Source organism: Anomaloglossus baeobatrachus, chromosome 2 (assembly GCF_048569485.1).
Source record: "Anomaloglossus baeobatrachus isolate aAnoBae1 chromosome 2, aAnoBae1.hap1, whole genome shotgun sequence".
Taxonomy (NCBI): Eukaryota; Metazoa; Chordata; class Amphibia; order Anura; family Aromobatidae; genus Anomaloglossus; species Anomaloglossus baeobatrachus.
Window position 1 is genome coordinate 669,934 of NC_134354.1, and position 23,858 is coordinate 693,791.

At 47.2% G+C, this 23,858-nt stretch overlaps 2 protein-coding genes across 3 annotated transcripts in view; one reads left to right on the forward strand and one right to left on the reverse strand.

Annotated features, from left to right (window-relative positions):
- The first annotated feature begins 3,712 nt into the window (after positions 1-3,712).
- Positions 3,713-14,252, forward strand: NDUFV3 (NADH:ubiquinone oxidoreductase subunit V3). The gene is made up of 2 exons (XM_075334806.1): positions 3,713-4,582; positions 14,042-14,252. The coding sequence occupies exons 1-2, from the start codon at positions 3,790-3,792 to the stop codon at positions 14,209-14,211; spliced, it is 963 nt and encodes a 320-aa protein (XP_075190921.1). The 5' UTR covers positions 3,713-3,789; the 3' UTR covers positions 14,212-14,252.
- A 5,130-nt stretch (positions 14,253-19,382) lies between these two features.
- Positions 19,383-23,858, reverse strand: part of PKNOX1 (PBX/knotted 1 homeobox 1) — a 111,468-nt gene continuing 106,992 nt past the window's right edge. For both annotated transcript variants that reach the window (XM_075332731.1, XM_075332732.1), the window contains exon 11: positions 19,383-20,041. In XM_075332731.1, coding sequence (XP_075188846.1) covers positions 19,830-20,041 — 212 coding nt within the window. In that variant the 3' untranslated portion in view covers positions 19,383-19,829. The remainder of the gene's footprint in view (positions 20,042-23,858) is intronic.

The window sequence follows — 23,858 nt, forward strand, 5'->3', positions numbered from 1 at the left end:
GGACTCCTATCCAAAAAGACTGATCGCTGCTAGGAAGTCACCGGGGACTTCAGCAAAGTATCAGGGTGCAGGTTTAAACATCCACATTATTTTACTTTATTATTTCGGTTTATTTTCCATGGATTTGTACAGATTATGGGCGACATTATGAGGCTAAGTTCACACAGGGCATCTTTTGCTGCATTTTTGGTGCGTTTTTGAGGTCACAAAGATGCCTGCATTTCCTTCTCCCAGCAAAGTCTGAGATTTCTATGTCGCTGTCCACACTGGGCATCTTTTGTTGGCTGTATCTTGGGTGTGTTTTTGAAGATGCAGCATGTCAATTCTTTTTGCGTTTTTCCAGCGTTTTTGAGCGCTTCCAGTCAATAGATTTGACTTAAAAATGCATTGGGCAAAATGTGGTAAAAATGCATTTTTGCTGCAGTGCGCTTTTCTAGCGTGTTTTTTTGGGTTTTTTTGGGACAAAAACATTGCATCTTTGTGGTAAAAAAAAAAAAAAAAAAAAAGATACCCAAAAGGGTACATGCTGCGATATCTGTACCGATATCGCTAGCGATCGTACCCGCCCCCGTCGGTTGTGTGTCACGGGCAAATCGCTGCCCGTGGCACACAACCTCGCTTACACCCGTCACACGGACTTACCTTCCGTGCGACGTCGCTCTGGCCGGCGATCCGCCTCCTTTCTAAGGGGGGCGGTTCGTGCGGCGTCACAGTGACGTCACACGGCAGGCGGCCAATAGCAGAGGAGGGGCGGAGATGAGCGGTTGGAACGACCCGCCCACCTTCTTCCTTCCGCATTGCCGGTGGAGGCAGGTAAGGAGATGTTCGTCGTTCCTGCGACTTCACACACAGCGATATATGCTGCCTCAGGAACGAGGAACAACATCATATCTGCAGCAGCAACGATATTATAAAAAGGAGCGACGTGTCAACGAGCTACGATTTTTCACGTTTTTGTGCTGGTTGATCGTCGCTCATTGGTGTCACACGCTGCGATGTCGCTAACGACGCCGGATGTGCGTCACTAACGTGACCCTGACGATATATCAATAGCGATGTCGCAGCGTGTAAAGCACACTTTAGGGAGAAAAGTTCTGAAATGTTTATTCTACAGAACAGATACATAGGATATGTGTAGACTTTGTGTGTGCATGTATGTGTGATATATATATATATATTATAATTAGTGCGCCTTATAAATAAGTACACCCCTTTAAAAAGTAACGTTTTCATCAATATCTCACTAAATACAAGAACACCTTCCACAATTCTGCGTTTCAGGAACATTTTCCCCTTTTCCCCCCGTGACATGATGGCAAGGTTAATAATTGATCTTTCATTACAAAATCTTCAGTTTTGCTCACATTAGTCGATGCACACGAGTGCCCCCCACATCACAACCTCCTCTATCTAGTATTGTGTACGACCGCCATGACGTGTGAGGATGGCACCGAGGCTTCTAGGCCTGGAATAGACGGTGACATATTACTGTGTCCTCCATCTCCAGGACGAGCTCTTCTAGGGCCGGAACGCTGGATGGAGAGGGCTGACAACTCGTCTCCTCAGAGGGGCGCTGTTGTCAGACCTGGAGCCGCTCTGCTCCTGAATTACTGTCACCTGTTCTTCTCCTCAGATGTCGGTCCTGTATCCGGATTACATGTGCCCTCGACATCAGCAGCTCATATAGCTCACATAAGGCACCGGCACCACCAGGTCTCATTGAAGGCACCAGGCAGTTTTCTGGTGCATCTAGTAACGTTTTTCTACTTTCATGTTATGGGTTAAAAAAAAATGTTCTCTTAAACTCCATCTTGTCAAAATTTTGGAAATTGTTCTGATGTTCAGTGAGATATTGATGTAGGGGGGTGTAGTAATTTATGCTGGGCATTGTTTGTGCTTCCCCCTTGGGGGTATATTAGGGGTTCAGTAGTGACTGTATGTCCATCTGTCTGTCCAGCAGGTGCTGCTGCTGCCAAGGCTTGGTGTGACCCCTGTCCGGGCTGAGAGTGGAGGTGAGATACCAGTCCTTGTGCCCCCGCACCCATGCCTCCTGCCCACAGTCTGACTGCTCCGCGCCCATGCCTCCTGCCCACAGTCTGACTGCTCCGCGCCCATGCCTCCTGCCCACAGTCTGACTGCTCCGCGCCCATGCCTCCTGCCCACAGTCTGACTGCTCCGCACCCATGCCTCCTGCCCACAGTCTGACTGCTCCGCGCCCATGCCTCCTGCCCACAGTCTGACTGCTCCGCACCCATGCCTCCTGCCCACAGTCTGACTGCTCCGCGCCCATGCCTCCTGCCCACAATCTGACTGCTCCGCGCCCATGCCTCCTGCCCACAGTCTGACTGCTCCGCACCCATGCCTCCTGCCCACAGTCTGACTGCCCCGCACCCATGCCTCCTGCCCACAGTCTGACTGCTCCGCGCCCATGCCTCCTGCCCACAGTCTGACTGCTCCGCGCCCATGCCTCCTGCCCACAGTCTGACTGCTCCGCGCCCATGCCTCCTGCCCACAGTCTGACTGCTCCGCGCCCATGCCTCCTGCCCACAGTCTGACTGCTCCGCGCCCATGCCTCCTGCTCACAGTCTGACTGCTCCGCGCCCATGCCTCCTGCTCACAGTCTGACTGCTCCGCGACCATGCCTCTTGCTCACAGTCTGACTGCTCAAGACTGCAGTGCAGGATATTCAGGGGTCTGTTCCTTTCAGGAGGAGCCCCCCCAATAGCAGAATGTCTTGCCATCTTGGGTTGTATGATCGGGCTGTGACAGATATGCTGGCCATGTACGCTTCACACAGCAGACATGACGGGCGTCATATGACCCTCAGCTATGTCATAATGGAATTATCCAGAAATAGAGGACCATGGCGACATTGTGTCCCTGAGTGTGTCTGATACAGCAGCTCCTAACCTGGGCATGTTTGATCGCGCGCGGGCCTGTCTGCTGACGGAGCGCGGGCCAATCTAAAAAATATATTAATGTCTTAATCAGAAAAAACAATGCTACGTTTTTCATTTTAACTTCTAGTGAACGCTGGAAGCATAGAAATGGTGGAATTGCTGCAGATTTGGGGGGGTGGGAGCTATTGGGGGATGTTGCCCCACCCTCCACAAAAAATGAAAATGTTCTATTTTCCATTATATTTACCCAAAGTATCACTATGTAAACAGACAAGGCATCCTGCAAAAAGTCCTGTTATCTGGTCACAGCCAGAGCACGGCCTCCAGGCTGAGCTTTATGGGCCGACGCTGCACTCCTGAGAGTCTGGTGAGGACCCATAGCTCCCAGATGTCTTCATCCTGCCTGAATGGTTGTGCATGGCGCCCCTCACTACATGTGGCCACAGTGAGGTCAGCAGCTTTCCTCCGGGGATCATCACCCTTATGTCACGAACCTTGTGGCTGGATTGGCAGGTCATCTTCAGTTACTCCTCCTGTGTGTGGTGGGATGATGTGGTTGTGATATGGCCAGGGTCTGGACTAACTCCCTTTTAACCATTTTCCGCCATCATGGACTAGTAATACCGTGTCTTTCTCAGATCTCTGCTTGCAGTAACGAGCTCACCTCTTGAAGAATGTCTCGTTGTGACTGTTTTGTGACACTGAATGTCTCTTTCTCTTAGGTAAGGGCTCACCTCACACAGGAGTCAATAAGACACTGGTCTCTTTTCCAGTGAAAGGCTCTCACTTCCAGCAACCAGGTACAGGTGAGAATAGAAATATCACCCTAAGACCAGCGACGGCTCCTCTGCTGGAGGTGGGAGGGTCAGGTGGACTGTCGGACAGAGAGATGCAGCTTGGACGGGAGGTTTCAGGTGGTGCTGCTCAGTGTGTGGATGGGTCATCTCATGAAGAAGATGATTCCAGCTCTGACTCCAGCTCAGATTCCAGCTCTGACTCCGAAAATGAAGAAGAGATTAGGAAGGTCACTGATCTACACGTAAATAAAGGTGACAGCAGTGAAGATCTCCAGGACTGGTCACCATCTCGCCAAAAGTCGTCCTCTTCTGGTGACACAAGTCTAGAGAAACCGAGTCAAATCATACAAGAGCAACAGGGCTTTCCAAGGTTGAGCAAGGAGAATGCTGAAGACATCCAAGACTTTGCCTCAGTGGTGACTGCAGAAGAGCCAAGTCTGCACACTCCACCCCTACACTCAAAGATCACACTACCTGCAGCAGACAAAGTAGAGACAATAGATCGATCAGGGCCTACTGGAGGAGCATCAACCATGGCTGATTCTGAGGAGATTGTGATCATGTCAACATTTGAAGAAAAACCCTTAGAAATCGTAGAGACATCATTTCCTGAGTCCAGGGTAACATCTGAAAAGCTTCCAGCAGCAGCAGGAGAGAAGACATCAGCACCTAAGTCTGGTGAGACCTGGGTCCTAACATCTGAGAAGTGTTCAGCAGGAGCAGAGGAGACATCCACACCTAAAGCTGGAGAGACCTGGGTCCTAACATCTGAGGAGCTTTCAGCAGGAGCAGTGGAGACCTCCACACCTAAAGCTGAAGAGACATGGGTCCTAACATCCGAGGGGCTTCCAGTTTTGGAGAAGGAAGCAGAGCTACAGGAACCTTGTGAGGACACATTTCTTTTTTCCTCTGTTTTCTGTCCTCTCCTATTCAGAAGCTTACAGATCAGTCCACGCCTCTGTGCCATTGGCTCTGCACCTTGTCCTCAGCTCCTGCTCCAGACCTGCTGGACTGATGCAAGAACGTGGGGCTCTTCTACTCTTCTGCCACTTCTGTCTGATATTCATTGCTTGCTCCTGAGCTTTCTCTGTGTAGCAATGGCTGATATGACCTTTTAAGCTTCTTCCCTTTCTTTTCTACTGATGTGTTTTATAGTGGGCTCCTACTCTTATATCTTTCTCCTTCACACATAGAAAAGGACCATAGGGAAGGGTACATGGTAGGAGCTTCACTAGTGAATAGTATATACTCACCTACTCAAGGGTGAAATAGTGATTACTAGATGACTGCCTCATCTCAGAATCAGCGGGTCTTGTGGTGTGTTCCCGGAAGATGGTGGGTCTTATGGTGTGTTCCCGGAAGATGGCGGGTCTTGAGTGGTTCTGGTAGATGGAGTGTTCCTGGTATATGGCGGGTCTTTTGGGGAGAGGGGGGTGTTCCCGGTAGATGATGGGTCTTGTAGGATATATCAGAGCGTCGCAGCTATGATGTGTCAGAAGCTGCAGAACATTGCAGCTATAATAGAAAGGTTTCAGGATCTGCAGAGCATTGCAGTTAGGGCTCTTTTCCACTTGCGATTTTCTGGTGCGAGCGCGATCCGATAAAAAATCGGATTGCACTCGCACCAGTGTTAATGAGGCAGTGTCATAGTTACATAGTTGCATAGTTAAAACTCCTCCGCTGTCTGTGTCTGCATATATCGCACTGCAGTCGCATAACATGTGAGTGCAGTGCGATGTTTCACAAACTCCCATAGGCTTGTATGGGGGTGCGTGAGCCGAGACTCGCTGCAAAACGCAGCATGCTGTGATTACACAGAGTGCATGATTCGTGTCAAGAAATAAAAGGCCCCGACTTATGGAAGCATCTGCTAGACGCAGGAGGCCTACGACACGCGTTGCTGGGGCTTACCGCACGCGCTGCTGGGGCTTACCGCACGCGCTGCAGAGGCCTACCGGCACGCGCTGCAGAGGCCTACCGGCACGCGCTGCAGAGGTCACTATTTATTTCTCTGCATCAAGTACACTGCAGTCCAGTTAGGCTATGTTCACATTTCCGTTTTTTGCATCAGTCGCCTGTGTTGCTTGACGCTTGTGACTGATGCGTTGTACAACGGGTAACAAGAAATGGAATTGTTTGTCATGAAAAAGCAGATTCCGTTGGTGAAATGATTTCCGTATAAAAATAAGCAGTGGTACAAGAGAATCAGTCGCGTGACGCATGACAACGGAATCCTGCACCATTGACCTGCATTATGCCTCCTGACGGATTACAACGGTATCATGACGGGTGCGGTTTTTTTGCCGCTACAAAAACGTTGCATTCTGCGTCCCTCCTGCCCGACGGTCAGTCACTAAACGACTGATGCGCCGCACGCTGGACTTTTCCATGATTTCCGTGAACTACTGTTGATTCCTTGCTCCTCAGCTCCGTGCCACAAAACAAATGATTTTTTCTCTGCTTTGATTCTAGAAGAACAGAGCTGAATGTGCTCCAGTACCAGTCATTTTTGTACACCTCTGCTCATGCAGTGGTTTTATCTATTGATAAAGGAATGTAAATATTGTAGATTGAAGGCAGCAAAACTATGAAGGAACAAATGGAAACAAGGAGTAAAGAAGTAGGTGTGAGAACAAAATTCCCCTTTGACTCTTGACAGCTTTACATCCCTTGTGATTCTTAAGCATCTCCATCAGATCGACACCTGGAATGGCTCCAATGAACAGGTCACCTTGTCAAGAATTCATTCATTGCAATCACCAGCCTTCAGTATTTGCTACTGTCGGGTATTTTACAGAGGCAGTTTTGGTGCACAGCTCCATAATTGCTGAACTTATTCCACAGCTGTTTTAAGCCAGATTATGGCAAGAACCACTCGACTAAGAGAAATAAAGGTCAGGAAGTCCGTAGAATCGCCAGACCCTCAAATTCAGTCATTGAAACCATCAATTGTCGTGAGAACCCAGGAATGATAGATCAAGAATGGCCTATGCTGCAGAGGATAAGATCATCAGTTACCAGCCTCAGAAATGACAAATTTACACCAGCACTTCTTGTAACAGCCTTTATAATTTATACACAAAGATTAGGTAGCAAACATCTCCATGTCAGGTGTTTATAGGAGACTACGAGAAGCAAAATATGGTAGAATTTCTACAAGCAAGGCACTGCAACACAAGGACTGGACATTAGATCAGTAAAAATCTCTACTGAGGTCTCTTATGTCAACCATGGATTATGATGTGGTGGGCATTACGGAAACCTGGCTGGATGAAAGCCATGACTGGGTGACAAACATACAGGGTTATAGTACATTTAGGAAGGACAGGAAAGGCCAAAAAGGTGGTGGGGTGTGTATATTTATTAAATCTAACCTAAAACCTGTGTTGTATGATGACATTGAGGGGAACAGCAACAATGTAGAGTCAGTATGGGTAAATGTACATGGGGAGGGGAATAATGGAAAAATGCTAATTGGAGTTTGCTATAAGCCTCCTAACATACCTGAACAAATAGAGGGTGAAATGCTGGAACAAATTGAAAAGGCAGCTAATAATAATAATCGGGTTCTTATTATGGGGGATTTCAGCTCTCCAGACATTCAGTGGGACATAGAATCTTCTGGTTCTGCTAAAAGCTGTAAGTTCTTATCTACCATTCAAGACCATTTCCTCTCTCAGATGGTAGGTGAACCGACCAGGGGAGATAATTTGCTAGATCTGGTCCTGTCAAATAGACCGGATACAATTTCAGATCTACAGGTCCGGGAGCACTTGGGCACCAGCGATCATAATATGGTAAGCTTCAACATAATATTCAATAGAACATTTCAAAGGGGGAATGCTAAAACCTGGAATTTTAGGAAAGCGGATTTCAACAAATTAAGGGAAGAGCTTAAATGTGTAGATTGGGACAAAGTCATGGTAACTGGGGATACCGAACATAAATGGGGTAAGTTTAAGGATATACTACTAGAGTCCTGTAAAAAAACGTATACCCTCTGGTAATAAAATGTCCAGGAATAAAAAGAAACCACTATGGATAAATAAGACTGTACAAAGTATAATAAAACAAAAACAAAGGGCATTTAAAATCTTAAAGGCTGAGAATACAGAAATAGCATTGCAGGAGTATAAAGATATCAATAGGAAATGTAAAAAAGAAATCAAACTGAAACAAAAATCGCCAATGACATTAAAATAAATCCCAAAATCTTTTATAAATACATTAATGCCAAAAAGAAAACAAAGGATAGTATCGGCCCCTTAAAATATAATAACAAGTTAGTTATAGAGGACAAACAAAATACTGAGATATTAAATAGGCATTTCTCATCTGTATTCACCAAGGAACTGACTGTACCAGGGATCATTCAACAAGTGAAAAATGAAAGTCCACCACCCGATATAATTAATTTAACACAAGATGAAGTACGCCTACGTCTGAGTAAATTAAACATTGACAAACCCCAGGGCCAGATGGCATTCATCCACGAATATTGAGGGAATTGAGCTCCGTAATCGACAGACCGCTGTATCTCATCTTTTTAGACTCACTTGTAACAGGGTTGGTGCCTCAGGATTGGAGGATTGCTGATGTGGTACCGATATTTAAGAAAGGTAAGAGGGTAGATCCAGGCAACTACCGTCCAGTAAGCCTGACATCAGTAGTATGCAAAGTTTTTGAGGGCGTTTTAAGGGATGACATGCAAAAATATATTGCAGAAAATAATATGATAACTGACAAACAGCATGGATTCATGAAAGATAAGTCGTGTCTAACCAACCTGTTGGGGTTCTATGAGGGGGTAAGTTCAAACCTGGATATTGGTAATGCAGCTGATGTGATTTATTTGGACTTTGCAAAGGCATTTGATACTGTACCACATAATAGCCTTATATTAAAGCTCCAGAAGCAAGGACTAGGGGACACAATATGCAACTGGGTAAGGAATTGGCTAAAAGATAGGAAACAAAGAGTAGTCATAAATGGAACATTCTCTAAATGGGCCATAGTCAGCAGTGGGGACCGCAGGGATCTGTACTGGGAGCAGTGGGGACCGCAGGGATCTGTACTGGGAGCACTGGGGGGGCCGCAGGGATCTGTACTGGGAGCAGTGGGGACCGCAGGGATCTGTGCTTGGACCGATTCTTTTTACTCTCTTTATTAATGACCTTGTGGATGGGATTGATAGTACAGTGTCAGTCTTTGCCGATGACACCAAACTATGTAGGATATTAAAAACTGACCTGGATAGTACAATATTACAAAAAGATCTGGATAAGATGTCAGAATGGGCAGATACTTGGCAAATGAGATTTAATGTTGATAAATGTAAAGTAATGCACCTAGGACGGAGTAATCCTATAGCTGCGTATACATTAAATGGAAGTAAACTCTGGACTACAGAACAGGAGAAGGACTTGGGTATTCTCATTACAAATAAGCTGAGCAGCAGCACCCAATGTCAGGCAGCAGCTGCTAAAGCAAACAAGATTTTAGGGTGTATAAAAAGAGAGATTAGATCCTGTGATCCCAACGTATTGTTACCCCTCTATAAATCACTTGTAAGGCCACATCTGGAATACGGGATCCAGTTTTGGGCTCCACATTTTAAAAAGGACATTCAGAAGTTAGTCAGTTCAAAGGCGGGCAACTAGACTATTACAAGGAATGGAAGGCCGCCCATATGATGACAGGTTGAAAAAGTTAGATATGTTTAGCTTAGAAAAAAGACGTCTCAGAGGAGATCTCATTTATATGTATAAATACATGTGTGGTCAATATAAAGGACTGGCACATGACTTATTTCTTCCAAAGACAGTACTAAGGACCAGGGGGCACTCACTGCGAGTGGAAGAAAAGCGATTCCGACAGCTAAATAGGAAAGGGTTCTTTACAGTTAGAGCGGTCAGACTGTGGAATACACTACCACAAGAGGTAGTAATGGCAGATACTATAACAGCTTTTAAAAAAGGGCTGGATGATTTCCTCAGTACACAAAACATTGTTGGTTATAAATGACTTAGTGACTAAATGTAGAACTGGTGGAGGCAGGTTGAACTAGATGGACCTAGGTCTTTTTTCAACCTAAGTAACTATGTAAGGTCTGAGATGTCAAACGTTTAGGTTTCTGGTCCCATCCTCCTTGTCTGTGAGACTCAAGGTGAGTGGATGATTACCACATGTGTAGAAGGTGTGATGATGTGGAGTTGCTGGGCTGATGACACTACTGATGATAATTTATGGGTCATTCCATGTCAAGTGGACCACTCGTCCCCACTCGACCGTCTCCGATTTTGTTGAAAATTTATAAGGATGTACATGTATGTTTGAAAAGAGGTTCTGTAAATTTTTAGGGCCAGATCTCAAATACATTGGGCACTGTTGACCTTTCACTGGCCTGCGGCTGCGGCTTCAGCTCAGCCTGCGGCTTCAGCTGAGAGGATTTTGCACACTTTGGCACATAGCCATTAGAGTTCTATACTGGCTATGATGCTGAAATGTGGCATACTAGCTCAACTTTTGCTGTTCTTCCAATCCAAAGCTTGTAAACAATTTCAACTCATCCTTGCTATGGGTGAATGTCTTAAGGTGGCACTTCGAATTGTTCGCAAGGCCGATAGAGCACTGGGCCGATTCTTCATCAATTTCATTCTCCATCGCTAAAAAATAAATATATGCATTAAAATGTAACAATAGTCAATAACTTTTCATAAAGGGTTTTTGATAATAGACATTGCTAGCAACAATACAACTCTGTAACATGTGATAAGAATCTGAAAATCAAACACAAAATCAGTGCATTACGCGCAGAAATAACACCAGGTTCAGGAAATTTTTCTTTTCTTAAATTGAGAGACTAAAAAAAAAACCAATGATCCTTGTAGAGAAAAATGTGCTCTTTATAATGATATCAGAATTAATATATTTTAGGGGGACCCTTTATGAGAAATTTGACCTAAAAATAGGTAAAATTCGTTTTTTTTAAGTTTTTCATCATATGTGGGTGTGAATATTTCCACAAATACATATGCTGTGACTGTGATATTGCAGCAATGCAAAGTCATGAAGATGTTTGTTGTACAGGGCAAAGCACCAGTTCCTATTGGTTTTTGGTCTTGAGTTATATATGGGCAAAGTTAGGCATAAATTTTATGCGAGGCGTTTTGCAAGCTACTTTGACACAAGATTGCAGCCGAAATATTGTTTTGTCATAGCCGGTAATAATTTTATCGTGTTTAGCAGCAAAAGTTGAGCTAGTATGCCAAATTTCAGCATCATAGCCAGTATAGAACTCTAATGGCTATGTGCCAAAGTCTGCAAAATCCTCTTAGCTGAAGCCGCAGGCTCGGTGGACCCTCCAGTGAAAGGTCAACAGTGCCCAATGTATTTGAGATCTGGCCCTAAAAATTTACAGAACCTCTTTTCAAACATACATGTACATCCTCATAAATTTTCAGCAAAATCGGAGAAGGTCGAGTGGGGACGATTTTTAATACTGGTCCACTTGATGTGGAATGACCCTTATACCAAGGCTCACTTACCCAGTATGATGACCGCAACGTTCTATCGGAACCACCATCCCATTTGGTCTGCGCTTAGTTGGACTATCATTTGTTGCTAATGGACAATGACCTTAAATACACGTCCTTGCTATATAAAAGCTATGTGACCCAATAGGAGAGCGGTGGAGGCTGTGTCCAATGACTTGGCCTCCGCAATCACCTGACCTCAACCCAAGTGAGGTGATGTGGGATGATTTAAACGCAGATTGATGGCACATTAGAAAACAAGCACTCAGCACTTCAGGAAACTCCGTCATGACTATTTGAAGCCATTCTGGGTGATGACCTGATGAAGCTGCTGAAAGACGCCAGGGGGTGTAACGCTGTCATCAGAGTAATAGGGTGTACTTTGAGTAATCTAAGATGTAGCACATATTCTGGTTTGATTCACACTAGTTTCTTTACTTCTTTTTTCCATATGTGTTCTGTATTTTTGCTGCCTTCATTGTGAATCTGCAATGTGCACATTACAAATAATAAAGAAAACCATTGTATGAACAGGTGTGTACAAGCAATGTTTGAATGAAAGTGTCTCTAACATCTCTGCTCTACTCCAGTCTTATAAAGCTGGGTATGTGCTAGATTAATCTGACAAAGACACGGTGGGAGGGAAGGGAAGCCCTGATCAGAATACCACATGTGCAATGATGAGTTTGTACACAAGGTTGGGACAATGCTTGAGCAGTGACTCGGATGCAGTCAGATTCTTGCTCCTCATCGTGAAGGCCGTCACTTGTCTCCATACCTCGGCAGGGTTTAGACTCCGCAGTGTATGTGAACATTAATGTTGCCATTGAGACGCTGATTGTCCTGTTCCAGTGCTGTTACCATATGTCTTTCAGCTGTAGGGATGAGCGCACCATGTTGGGTACCATTGTTTATACCTCCGGATGCAGTCAGATTCTTGCTCCTCATCGTGAAGGCTGTCACTTGTCTCCATACCTCGGCAGGGTTTAGACTCCGCAGTGTATGTGAACATTAATGTTGCCATTGAGACGCTGATTGTCCTTGTCCAGTGCTGTTACCATATGTCTTTCAGCTGTAGGGATGAGCGCACCATGTTGGGTATCACATTGTTTATACCTCCGGATGCAGTCAGATTCTTGCTCCTCATCGTGAAGGCCGTCACTTGTCTCCATACCTCGGCAGGGTTTAGACTCCGCAGTGTATGTGAACATTAATGTTGCCATTGAGACGCTGATTGTCCTGTTCCAGTGCTGTTACCATATGTCTTTCAGCTGTAGGGATGCGTGCACCATGTTGGGTACCATTGTTTATATCTCCGGATGCAGTCAGATTCTTGCTCCTCATCGTGAAGGCCATCACTTGTCTCCATACCTCGGCAGGGTTTAGACTCCGCAGTGTATGTGAACATTAATGTTGCCATTGAGACGCTGATTGTCCTGTTCCAGTGCTGTTACCATATGTCTTTCAGCTGTAGGGATGAGCGCACCATGTTGGGTATCGTTGTTTATATCTCCGGATGCAGTCAGATTCTTGCTCCTCATCGTGAAGGCCATCACTTGTCTCCATACCTCGGCAGGGTTTAGACTCCGCAGTGTATGTGAACATTAATGTTGCCATTGAGACGCTGATTGTCCTGTTCCAGTGCTGTTACCATATGTCTTTCAGCTGTAGGGATGCGTGCACCATGTTGGGTATCGTTGTTTATATCTCCGGATGCAGTCAGATTCTTGCTCCTCATCGTGAAGGCCATCACTTGTCTCCATACCTCGGCAGGGTTTAGACTCCGCAGTGTATGTGAACATTAATGTTGCCATTGAGACGCTGATTGTCCTGTTCCAGTGCTGTTACCATATGTCTTTCAGCTGTAGGGATGAGCGCACCATGTTGGGTACCATTGTTTATACCTCCGGATGCAGTCAGATTCTTGCTCCTCATCGTGAAGGCCGTCACTTGTCTCCATACCTCGGCAGGGTTTAGACTCCGCAGTGTATGTGAACATTAATGTTGCCATTGAGACGCTGATTGTCCTGTTCCAGTGATGTTACCATATGTCTTTCAGCTGTAGGGATGAGCGCACCATGTTGGGTACCATTGTTTATATCTCCGGATGTAGTCAGATTCTTGCTCCTCATCGTGAAGGCCATCACTTGTCTCCATACCTCGGCAGGGTTTAGACTCCGCAGTGTATGTGAACATTAATGGTGCCATTGAGACGCTGATTGTCCTGTTCCAGTGATGTTACCATATGTCTTTCAGCTGTAGGGATGAGCGCACCATGTTGGGTACCATTGTTTATACCTCCGGATGCAGTCAGATTCTTGCTCCTCATCGTGAAGGCCATCACTTGTCTCCATACCTCGGCAGGGTTTAGACTCCGCAGTGTATGTGAACATTAATGTTGCCATTGAGACACTGATTGTCCTGTTCCAGTGCTGTTACTATGTCTTTCAGCTGTAGGGATGAGCGCACCATGTTGGGTACCATTGTTTATACCTCCGGATGCAGTCAGATTCTTGCTCCTCATCGTGAAGGCCGTCACTTGTCTCCATACCTCGGCAGGGTTTAGACTCCGCAGTGTATGTGAACATTAATGTTGCCATTGAGACGCTGATTGTCCTGTTCCAGTGATGTTACCATATGTCTTTCAGCTGTAGGGATGAGCGCACCATGTTGGGTACCATTGTTTACACCTCCGGATGCAGTCACTGGAGGGCAGCTTTCCTTGTGTTTGTGGTCTCCCTGATTTCTTCACCCTCGTGTCTTGTGTTCTGTTGGATTTCCTTTTTACAGTTATTGTCTTGTCTTGCAGATTTACCCCCGGAGCCTCGTGCTGCCCCCCAGGAGCCATTTGATAACTCAAAGTACCAGAATTTGCAGCATTTCACCTACACCCCCTTTACCTTTGTAGATGTGGACGTGGAGCTGGCGAAGCTTCGGCTGCCTCAGCCATCATCAGGACGTCCCTCACCGCGTCACTGAGATCTGATTCTTGGAACAATAAACTCTGTACATACAATGTTTTCACGTCTGTCTCATGCATTGTCAATTTATGCACTTCGTTCATTCATTTTTTAAGGATTTTCCATATAGCCTATCTTACAAAGTGTCACGTCGATAACGTGCTCGCGTCCCCAGCGTCGTTATTGCATTCACCGCTCTGCTCCGTCAATGAGGAAAATGAGTATTTGACCCTCTGTCGATTTTGCACTTTTTCCCACCTAAAAAGAATGGAGAGGTCTGTTCTATTTATCGTGGGTAACTTCAACTGTGACAGAATAAAAAAAAATCCAGGGAATCCCATCATATGATTTATAATTAATTAATTTGCATTTTATTGCATGAAATAAGTATTTGATCCCCGACCACCAGCGAGAATTCTGCTCTCTCAGACCTGTTACTTTATCATCTACGCTGTGCGGGGTTATAAAGGTATATACAGTTGAAACCTAAACAAGTGAGATGGGAATAGATTTGTGTTTTTATTAAGTTGCCTAATAATTCTGCACAGTAATAGTTTCCTGCACAAACAGAATCCTCCTAAGATCGCCAAATCTAAAACCCCCACTCCAACTGCCAAAAATATTAAGCGCTGATATTTGAGTCTTTTGGGTGATTGAGAACAGAGTTGTTGATCAATAATAAACAAATCCTCTAAAATACAACTCTCCTAATAATTCTACACACAGTGTAGATACACATCTGCAGGTTTTTCCCTCTGCTCTCTGTAGACACATCTGCAGGTTTTTGCCTCTGTTCTCTATACATACACATCTGCAGGATTTTGCCTCCGCTCTCTATACAGACACATCTGCAGGTTTTCCCTCCACTCTCTATACAGACATCTGCAGGATTTTGCCTCCGCTCTCTATACAGACACATCTGCAGGTTTTTCCCTCTGCTCTCTATACAGACATCTGCAGGTTTTTCCCTCTGCTCTCTATATACAGACACATCTGCAGGATTTTGCCTCCGCTCTCTATACAGACACATCTGCAGGATTTTGCCTCCGCTCTCTATACAGACACATCTGCAGGTTTTTCCTTCTGCTCTCTATACAAACACATCTGCAGGTTTTTCCTTCCGCTCTCTATACAGACACATCTGCAGGTTTTTCCCTCCGCTCTATATACAGACATCCGCAGGTTTTTCCCTCTGCTCTCTATACAGACACATCTGCAGGTTTTTGCCTCCGCTCTCTATACAGACACATCTGCAGGTTTTTCCCTCCGCTCGCTATACAGACACATCTGCAGGTTTTTCTTCCATTTCAGTCAATTAGGAACCAAAATTATTTCTATTTGCCAAATGCCAGAATAATGAGAGAGAATGTTTTCAGGCATTTTTCTTACTTCTGGTAGGTTTATTGTCAACATCTGAGTTAATTTGAGACACTTATGTATGCATTTTAATGCACAGCTGAAAAGCACTGCTTCTTCGTGTAGCATCATGGGAAAGTCAAAAGAAATGAGCCAAGAATCAGGCATCTCAGGAAGAGAATTGTGGACTTGGGTGCAATTGCAGATACCTGAAGGTGCCTCGTTCATCTGTACAAACAAGATGGGAATGTGCAGCCATTATACTGCTCAGGAAGGAGATGGGTTCTGTGCATCAGAGGTGAATGTGCTTTGGTCAGATGTGTGCATATCAACCCAAGAACAAAAGCAAAAGACCTTGTGAAGATGCTGGTGGAAGCTGGTAACATTGTGTCATTATCCACAGTGAAACTGTGTACTGTACTGTAGTGTACTGTATCATCATGGGCTGAAAAGCCGCTCTGCCAGGAAGAGGCCATTACTCCAAAAGAAACAGGAAAAAGCCAGATTAATATTTGCAAATGCACACAGGAACAAAGAACTTAAAATCCAGAGACTTGTCCTGGGTCTGATGAAAGTAAAATTGAACTGTTTGGCCATAATGACCATTTGTATGTTTGGAGGAAAAGGGAGAAGCTTTGAAGCCTAAGAACCATCCCAACTGTGACACAGGGGGGCGGCGGCATCATTTTGTGGGGTTGTTTTGCTGCAGGAGGGACTGGTGACTTCACAAAATAGATGGCATCATGAGGATAGAAGATTATGTGGCAATACTGAAGAACATCTCAAGACATCAGCCAGGAACTTACAGCTTGGGCGGAAATGGGTCTTCCAAATGGACAATGATCCGAAGCTTCTGCTAAACTGGTTACAAAGTGGATTAAGGAAATCAGTCAATGTTTTGGAGCCCTGATCTCAATCCTACTGAAAATGTATGGGCAAAGCTGAAAAGGCCGGAGCGAGCGGCGACCTCCAAACATGGCTCAGCTCCACCAGATCTGTCAGGAGGAATCAGCCCAAATTCCACCAACTATTGTGAGAAGCTTCTGGAAGATACGAAACGTTTCCACAAGGTCACACAGTGTAAGGGCAATGCTACCTATTGCGTTTTTTTATGCATTTTTCCTTGTTTTTTTTTTTTTAAAAATCAATAAAAGCAAAGAAAAACATCCCAGCAAAATCTATGACAATTGTGAGTTGCGGTGCCCACGCTGCTTCTTTTTTCTTGCAGATATCTGCATTTATTTCCTGCATTTATATAATCCCCGGCAGTGCTTAATTACTACAGGGGATTACAGCGCAGCAGTTTGTCTCACATACTATGCATGCAGCACGTGGACACAACTCATGTAAGCGGCAGATTGTGGTGACGGGTGGTCCTGGCACGGAGCCTCTCTGGGGTCTGAGCCTCCTCACATGGACACACGTCGTGTTAGTGGCAGATTGTGGTGACAGGTGGTTTTGGCACGGAGCCTCTCTGGGGTCTGAGCCTCCTCACATGGACACACATCATGTTAGCGGCTGAATGTGGTGACAGGTGGTCCTGACACGGAGCCTCTCTGGGGTCTGAGCCTCCTCACATGGACACACGTCGTGTTAGCGGCAGATTGTGGTGACAGGTTGTCCTGACACAGAGCCTCTCTGGGGTCTGAGCCTCCTCACATGGACACACGTCGTGTTAGTGGCAGATTGTGGTGACAGGTTGTCCTGGCACAGAGCCTCTCTGGGGTCTGAGCCTCCTCACATGGACACACGTCGTGTTAGTGGCAGATTGTGGTGACAGGTTGTCCTGACACGGAGCCTCTCTGGGGTCTGAGCCTCCTCACATGGACACACGTCGTGTTAGCGGCAGATTGTGGTGACATGTGGTCCTGACAAGGCGCCTCTCTGGGGTCTGAGCCTCCTCACATGGACACACGTCGTGTTAGCGGCAGATTGTGGTGACAGGTTGTCCTGGCACAGAGCCTCTCTGGGGTCTGAGCCTCCTCACATGGACACACGTCATGTTAGCGGCTGAATGTGGTGACAGGTGGTTTTGGCACGGAGCCTCTCTGGGGTCTGAGCCTCCTCACATGGACACACGTCGTGTTAGTGGCAGATTGTGGTGACAGGTGGTTTTGGCACGGAGCCTGTCTGGGGTTTGAGCCTCCTCACATAGACACACGTCGTGTTAGTGGCAGATTGTGGTGACAGGTCGTCCTGGCACAAAGCCTCTCTAGGGTCTGAGCCTCCTCACATGGACACACGTCGTGTTAGTGGCAGATTGTGGTGACAGGTGGTCCTGGCACGGAGCCTGTCTGGGGTCTGAGCCTCCTCACATGGACACACGTCGTGTTAGTGGCAGATTGTGGTGACAGGTGGTCCTGGCACGGAGCCTGTTTGGGGTCTGAGCCTCCTCACATGGACACACGTCGTGTTAGTGGCAGATTGTGGTGACAGGTGGTCCTGGCACGGAGCCTGTCTGGGGTCTGAGCCTCCTCACATGGACACACGTTGTGTTAGCGGCAGCTTGTGGTGACAGGTGGTTTTGGCACAGAGCCTCTCTGGGGTTTGAGCCTCCTCACATGGACACGCGTCGTGTTAGCGGCAGATTGTGGTGACAGGTGGTCCTGGCACGGAGCCGGAGCCTCCTCACATGGACACACGTTGTGTTAGCGGCAGCTTGTGGTGACAGGTGGTTTTGGCACAAAGCCTCTCTAGGGTCTGAGCCTCCTCACATGGACACACGTCGTGTTAGTGGCAGATTGTGGTGACAGGTGGTCCTGGCACGGAGCCTGTCTGGGGTCTGAGCCTCCTCACATGGACACACGTTGTGTTAGCGGCAGCTTGTGGTGACAGGTGGTTTTGGCACGGAGCCTCTGGGGTCTGAGCCTCCTCACATGGACACACGTTGTGTTAGCGGCAGATTGTGGTGACAGGTGGTCCTGGCACAAAGCCTCTCTAGGGTCTGAGCCTCCTCACATGGACACACGTCATGTTAGCGGCAGATTGTGGTGACAGGTGGTCCTGGCACGGAGCCGGAGCCTCCTCACATGGACACACGTCGTGTTAGTGGCAGATTGTGGTGACAGGTCATCCTGGTACAAAGCCTCTCTAGGGTCTGAGCCTCCTCACATGGACACACGTGTTAGCGGCAGCTTGTGGTGACAGGTGGTTTTGGCACGGAGCCTCTCTGGGGTCTGAGCCTCCTCACATGGACACACGTTGTGTTAGCGGCAGATTGTGGTGACAGGTGGTCCTGGCACAAAGCCTCTCTAGGGTCTGAGCCTCCTCACATGGACACACGTCGTGTTAGTGGCAGATTGTGGTGACAGGTGGTCCTGGCAAGGAGCCTATCTGGGGTCTGAGCCTCCTCACATGGACACACGTCGTGTTAGCGGCAGATTGTGGTGACAGGTGGTCCTGGCACGGAGTCGGAGCCTCCTCACATGGACACACGCCGTGTTAGTGGCAGATTGTGGTGACAGGTCATCCTGGTACAAAGCCTCTCTAGGGTCTGAGCCTCCTCACATGGACACACGTCGTGTTAGTGGCAGATTGTGGTGACAGGTGGTCCTGGCACGGAGCCTGTCTGGGGTCTGAGCCTCCTCACATGGACACACGTTGTGTTAGCGGCAGCTTGTGGTGACAGGTGGTTTTGGCACAGAGCCTCTCTGGGGTTTGAGCCTCCTCACATGGAGACATTTTGTAAGCTGCAGATTTCCTGAGTCGCCATCACTGGATCTGACAACTCTTCTCACCTGTCACACTCCTCACGATACAAGAATAGAGTCCACTGATGACTCCTATCATCCATTACTGCACTGAAGACCCCTCACCACAGAACACGGAGGCCGGTGAAACTTTTCCAAGTTTATTCTTTCACAACTCTACAAAAATACAGTTCTATTTAGGGAGTAAATCAACATTTTGTGAATTTTCCCTCCAGACGCTGAGTAGGCCTCGCTCCCCGACAGGGCGGATGCTACCGTCCACGAATCCTACAGCTGGGAGTGTAGAAATGCCGGTGCCCGGAGTGTTACGTGCTGCACAGCCCTCAACGATTCCACCGTCTGCAGAAGCAAAATACGGGGAACACTGCCCCACGTCACACTGGGCAGAGAGACATTTGGCACCGGGGAAGGGGGCGTTAGGCAGTGAAATCCTTGGAAGCGACAGGTTTTCTTTTTTTTTAAGGTGCAAATATTTGTCGCAAGTGAAGATAAAATAGTTTGGGTCACAATTGTCCTGTGCATACGGTCATCACAAGGACAATATAAAGTGTGTGCGACCAAAGTGTCCTTCTCACTGGAGTCCTCCACCGCTCAGGACCAAACCCCGCAGGTCCCCTGCACTGAGTCCCGTCTCTGTGTCCTCCTGGTCTGTGTCCAGAGAGTCGTCGTCACTCTGTCCTCCCAGCATAACCTGCTGCACAGCCAACGTGGCTCCGTCCGATGTCAGCGACTGCAGACTGTCTGCGCCGAGACCACCAGCAGCTGAGAGGGTCACAACGTCACCTGGGGGTGAACAATAAAGAAATTAACAGAGCAACACAAGACCATCCATCACACATACACAGCCCCAAGTGACCTTCCATCACACATACAGAACCCCAAGTGACCATCCATCACATATACAGCGCTCCATGTGACCATCTATCACACATACAGCGCTCCATGTGACCATCCATCACATACAGCGCCCCATGTGACCTTCCATCACACATACAGCGCCCCATGTGGCCATCCATCACACATACAGCGCCCCATGTGACCATCTATCACACATACAGCGCTCCATGTGACCATCCATCACATACAGCGCCCCATGTGACCTTCCATCACACCTAAAGCACCCCAAGTGACCATCCATCACACATAGCGCCCCATGTGACCTTCCATCACACATACAGCACCCCATGTGACCATCCATCACACATAGCGCCCCATGTGACCATCCATCACACATACAGCACCCCATGTGACCATCCATCACACATACACCAGGTCTATGGAGTCGGAGTTCATTTTGGTGGAGTTGGAGACTATCTAAAATGGAGCGACTCCAACTCCTAAAATGCATAATACATGGGGTCCAGCGCTCAGTGCAGAATGTGATGAATATTTTTTCATTAGAATTTGGGAAAGTTCAGAAAAGTCTGAAAAGTCCTATAAATGTCTGTTCTGTTCCTGATGTGAGGATCTCGGGTTTTAGTGGAGATGAATCTGTGCTGCACCTCATCTCCATGATATAAGGAGAGAGGTCACCATTTACTACAGGAAATTTATCACACACATCAGTCATGTACAGTGTAACCAGGGACTCGGCTGGGTATGAGGGACGCACATAGAAAAATGCATTCTTTTCTGGACAAAGTGACATTTTTATTGGTACATTATTTTTTAATATACACCTTTGGATCTCTGTTTTTGAACATTTTTTGTTTGTTTATCATAACAAATGTACAGTTGTGTTATATTTTGTGACAAGGCGACCGGTTATATTGTGAATGGTTGATATGTACCACGGAAGTGGTGTGATCCTGGGAGTTCTTTCTGGTACTTGTAGTGCCACAGACAGTTTCTATAGTATTGAATGGGCCAGGATTGCGGATGGCTAAGAGATGGGTGGGTCTGGCCATCCACATGCCCCTGCCTATGGGTGGCTTGTTTGGCACATGGAGTGTGTGGAGCAGAGTATGAGCACTGCATGAGGAGCAGCCTCTGAGGGAAGAGAGGCCGTTTACCTCAGAGAGGTCTGAATCCTCTGGAAGGAACCCGTCTGAAGGAGCAGAGGGTGGCTTCACACGTGAGTGAGTAGACGCTGAGAGAGCCCACTCAGATCGAGGGTATCTGAACTGAGCGGGAGTGCCGTGACTTTAACGGACTTGAAATCCGTCTGTATTTGTGATTTTGTTTGGAGAAGCGGTTTATGGTGTTTTTTTTAATAAACCGTTTGGATTTTTAAGACTGTGTTCCTGTGTTACCTCGGAAACGCAGCCAAGTGAGTGTCCCCCATCACGTGAGCAGGCAATCGCTCACATATGGTAGAGAATGCGGGCAGCGTTCTGAGGAGCACGTGTTGGATATTCACAGCTGTGGATCAGCCGGGTCCACGAAGATTTTCCTGCACACTGCTGAGGTGTCGTTGCTGTGGATCAGCCGGGTCCATGAAGATTTTTTTCCTGCACACTGCTGAGGTGTCGTTGCTGTGGATCAGCCGGGTCCATGAAGATTTTTTTCCTGCACACTGCTGAGGTGTCGTTGCTTTGGATCAGCCGGGTCCACGAAAGTTCCTAGAGTGGTGTGGAGCCATGAAGTGGGAGCTGCGGCAGCGACAGGAGTCACTGACTGACAGACTGAAGAGAGAGCTCCACTCAGATCGAGGGTATCTGAACTGAGCGGGAGTGCCGTGACTTTAACGGACTTGAAATCCGTCTGTATTTGTGATTTTGTTTGGAGAAGCGGTTTATGGTGTTTTTTTAATAAACCGTTTGGATTTTTAAGACTGTGTTCCTGTGTTACCTCGGAAACGCAGCCAAGTGAGTGCCCCCATCACGTGAGCAGGCAATCGCTTACAAATCATGCTTTTATTTTTTTTTTACATTTTATCCCCTTTTTGTAAATAGTAACAGTTTTAAGATTAGCACCATATAGTAATTTTGGCCAACATCTTGTAGTAATGTTCCCTTCATCTTTTAGTAATGTCCCATATCCTCTTCCTCTTGTAGCAATGTGCACCATCCTGCTCCCCATTCTGTAGCAATATACCAATCCTTGTAGTACTGTGCTCCTTATTTCGATCCTGTAGTAATGTGCACATCCTTGTCCTCATCCTTGTGCCTATCCTGTAGTAATATGTCCTTACAGGTCCCCTTCTTGTAGTAATGTCCTGTTTACTGGACCTCTTTTTGTAGCAATGTCCTATCCTGGATCCCCTGTTGTGCCATTCTACACACACACACACACACACACACACACACACACACACACTGCGTACACACACACACACACACTGCGTACACACACACACACACACACACACACACACACACACACACACTCTGACCTGTGCAGCCTCAGCGGGCAACATACACCAAAACTTTCTTCTCACCTGTTCTCCGTTCCCTTGGCGTCCTCTTTCCTCGTTGCTTCATGCGGCCCGCAGGGACGTTGACCCGGTAACGATCGCAGCCACTGTCAGCGCTTCATCTGAAATTCAGATGAACGTTTTGACGCCGCAGAGTCAAGTTCTCTATAGCAGCCACTGGCCAATCAGAGGCAAGCAACTGTGGTCATATGCGTCAGTTGCTTGCCTCTGATTGGCCGGCAACAGAATTAAGTTGTGCAGAGAGGGTTTGACTTCACAGCGCCGGCAAAATGTTCATCTGAAATAATGCTCTGTCGGCTGCAACCCTTGCAGCAGCAGCGATCGCTACCAGATCTGCAGGCCACAAGCAGTAGCCTGAGGGGCCGCATGCGGCCCAATTGTTTGAGATCTTTGGTGTAAACCCTTAAGCGGGCTTTACACGAGACGACTGATCGTGTGATGCATCGTCGGGGTCACGTTTTTCGTGACGCACATCCGGCATCGTACATGACGTCGTCTCGTGTAACACCTCCTAGTGACGCAGTAACGCTCACAAATCGTGAGTCGTGTACTCGTCGCTAGGTTTCTTAAAATTGTTTAATTAAAATGGCGGCGGTTGTTCATCGTTTCCGTGGCATCACACGTTGCTCCGTGTGACACCACGGGAACGATGAACAGCAGCTTTACCTGCCTCCCGCGGCACCCGCCGGCTTAATGGAAGGAAGGAGGTGGACGGGATGTTTACATCCTGCTCATCTCCGCCCCTCCGCTTCTATTGGCCGGCTACCGTGTGATGTCGCTGTGACGCCGAACGTCCCTCCCACGCCAGGAAGTGGACGTTCGTCGCCCACAGCGAGGTTGTCCGGAAGGTAAGTACATGTGACGGGGGTTAAACGAGTTTGTGCGCCAGGGGCAACTAATTGCCCGTGACGCAAAAACGACGGGGCGGGTACGATCGATCGTGCTATCGCACAATCGGTCGTATCGTGTAAAGCAGGCTTTAGTTTCCCTCCACTCGCTATACAGACACGTCTGCAGGTTTTTCCCTCTGCTCTCTATACAGACACATCTGCAGGTTTTTCCCTCTGCTCTATACAGACACATCTGCAGGTTTTGCCCTCCGCTTTCGATAGAGACACATATGCAGGTTTTGCCCTCTTCTCTATACAGACACATCTGCAGGTTTTTCCCTCCGCTCTCTATACAGACACATCTGCAGGTTTTGCCCTCCACTCTCTATACAGA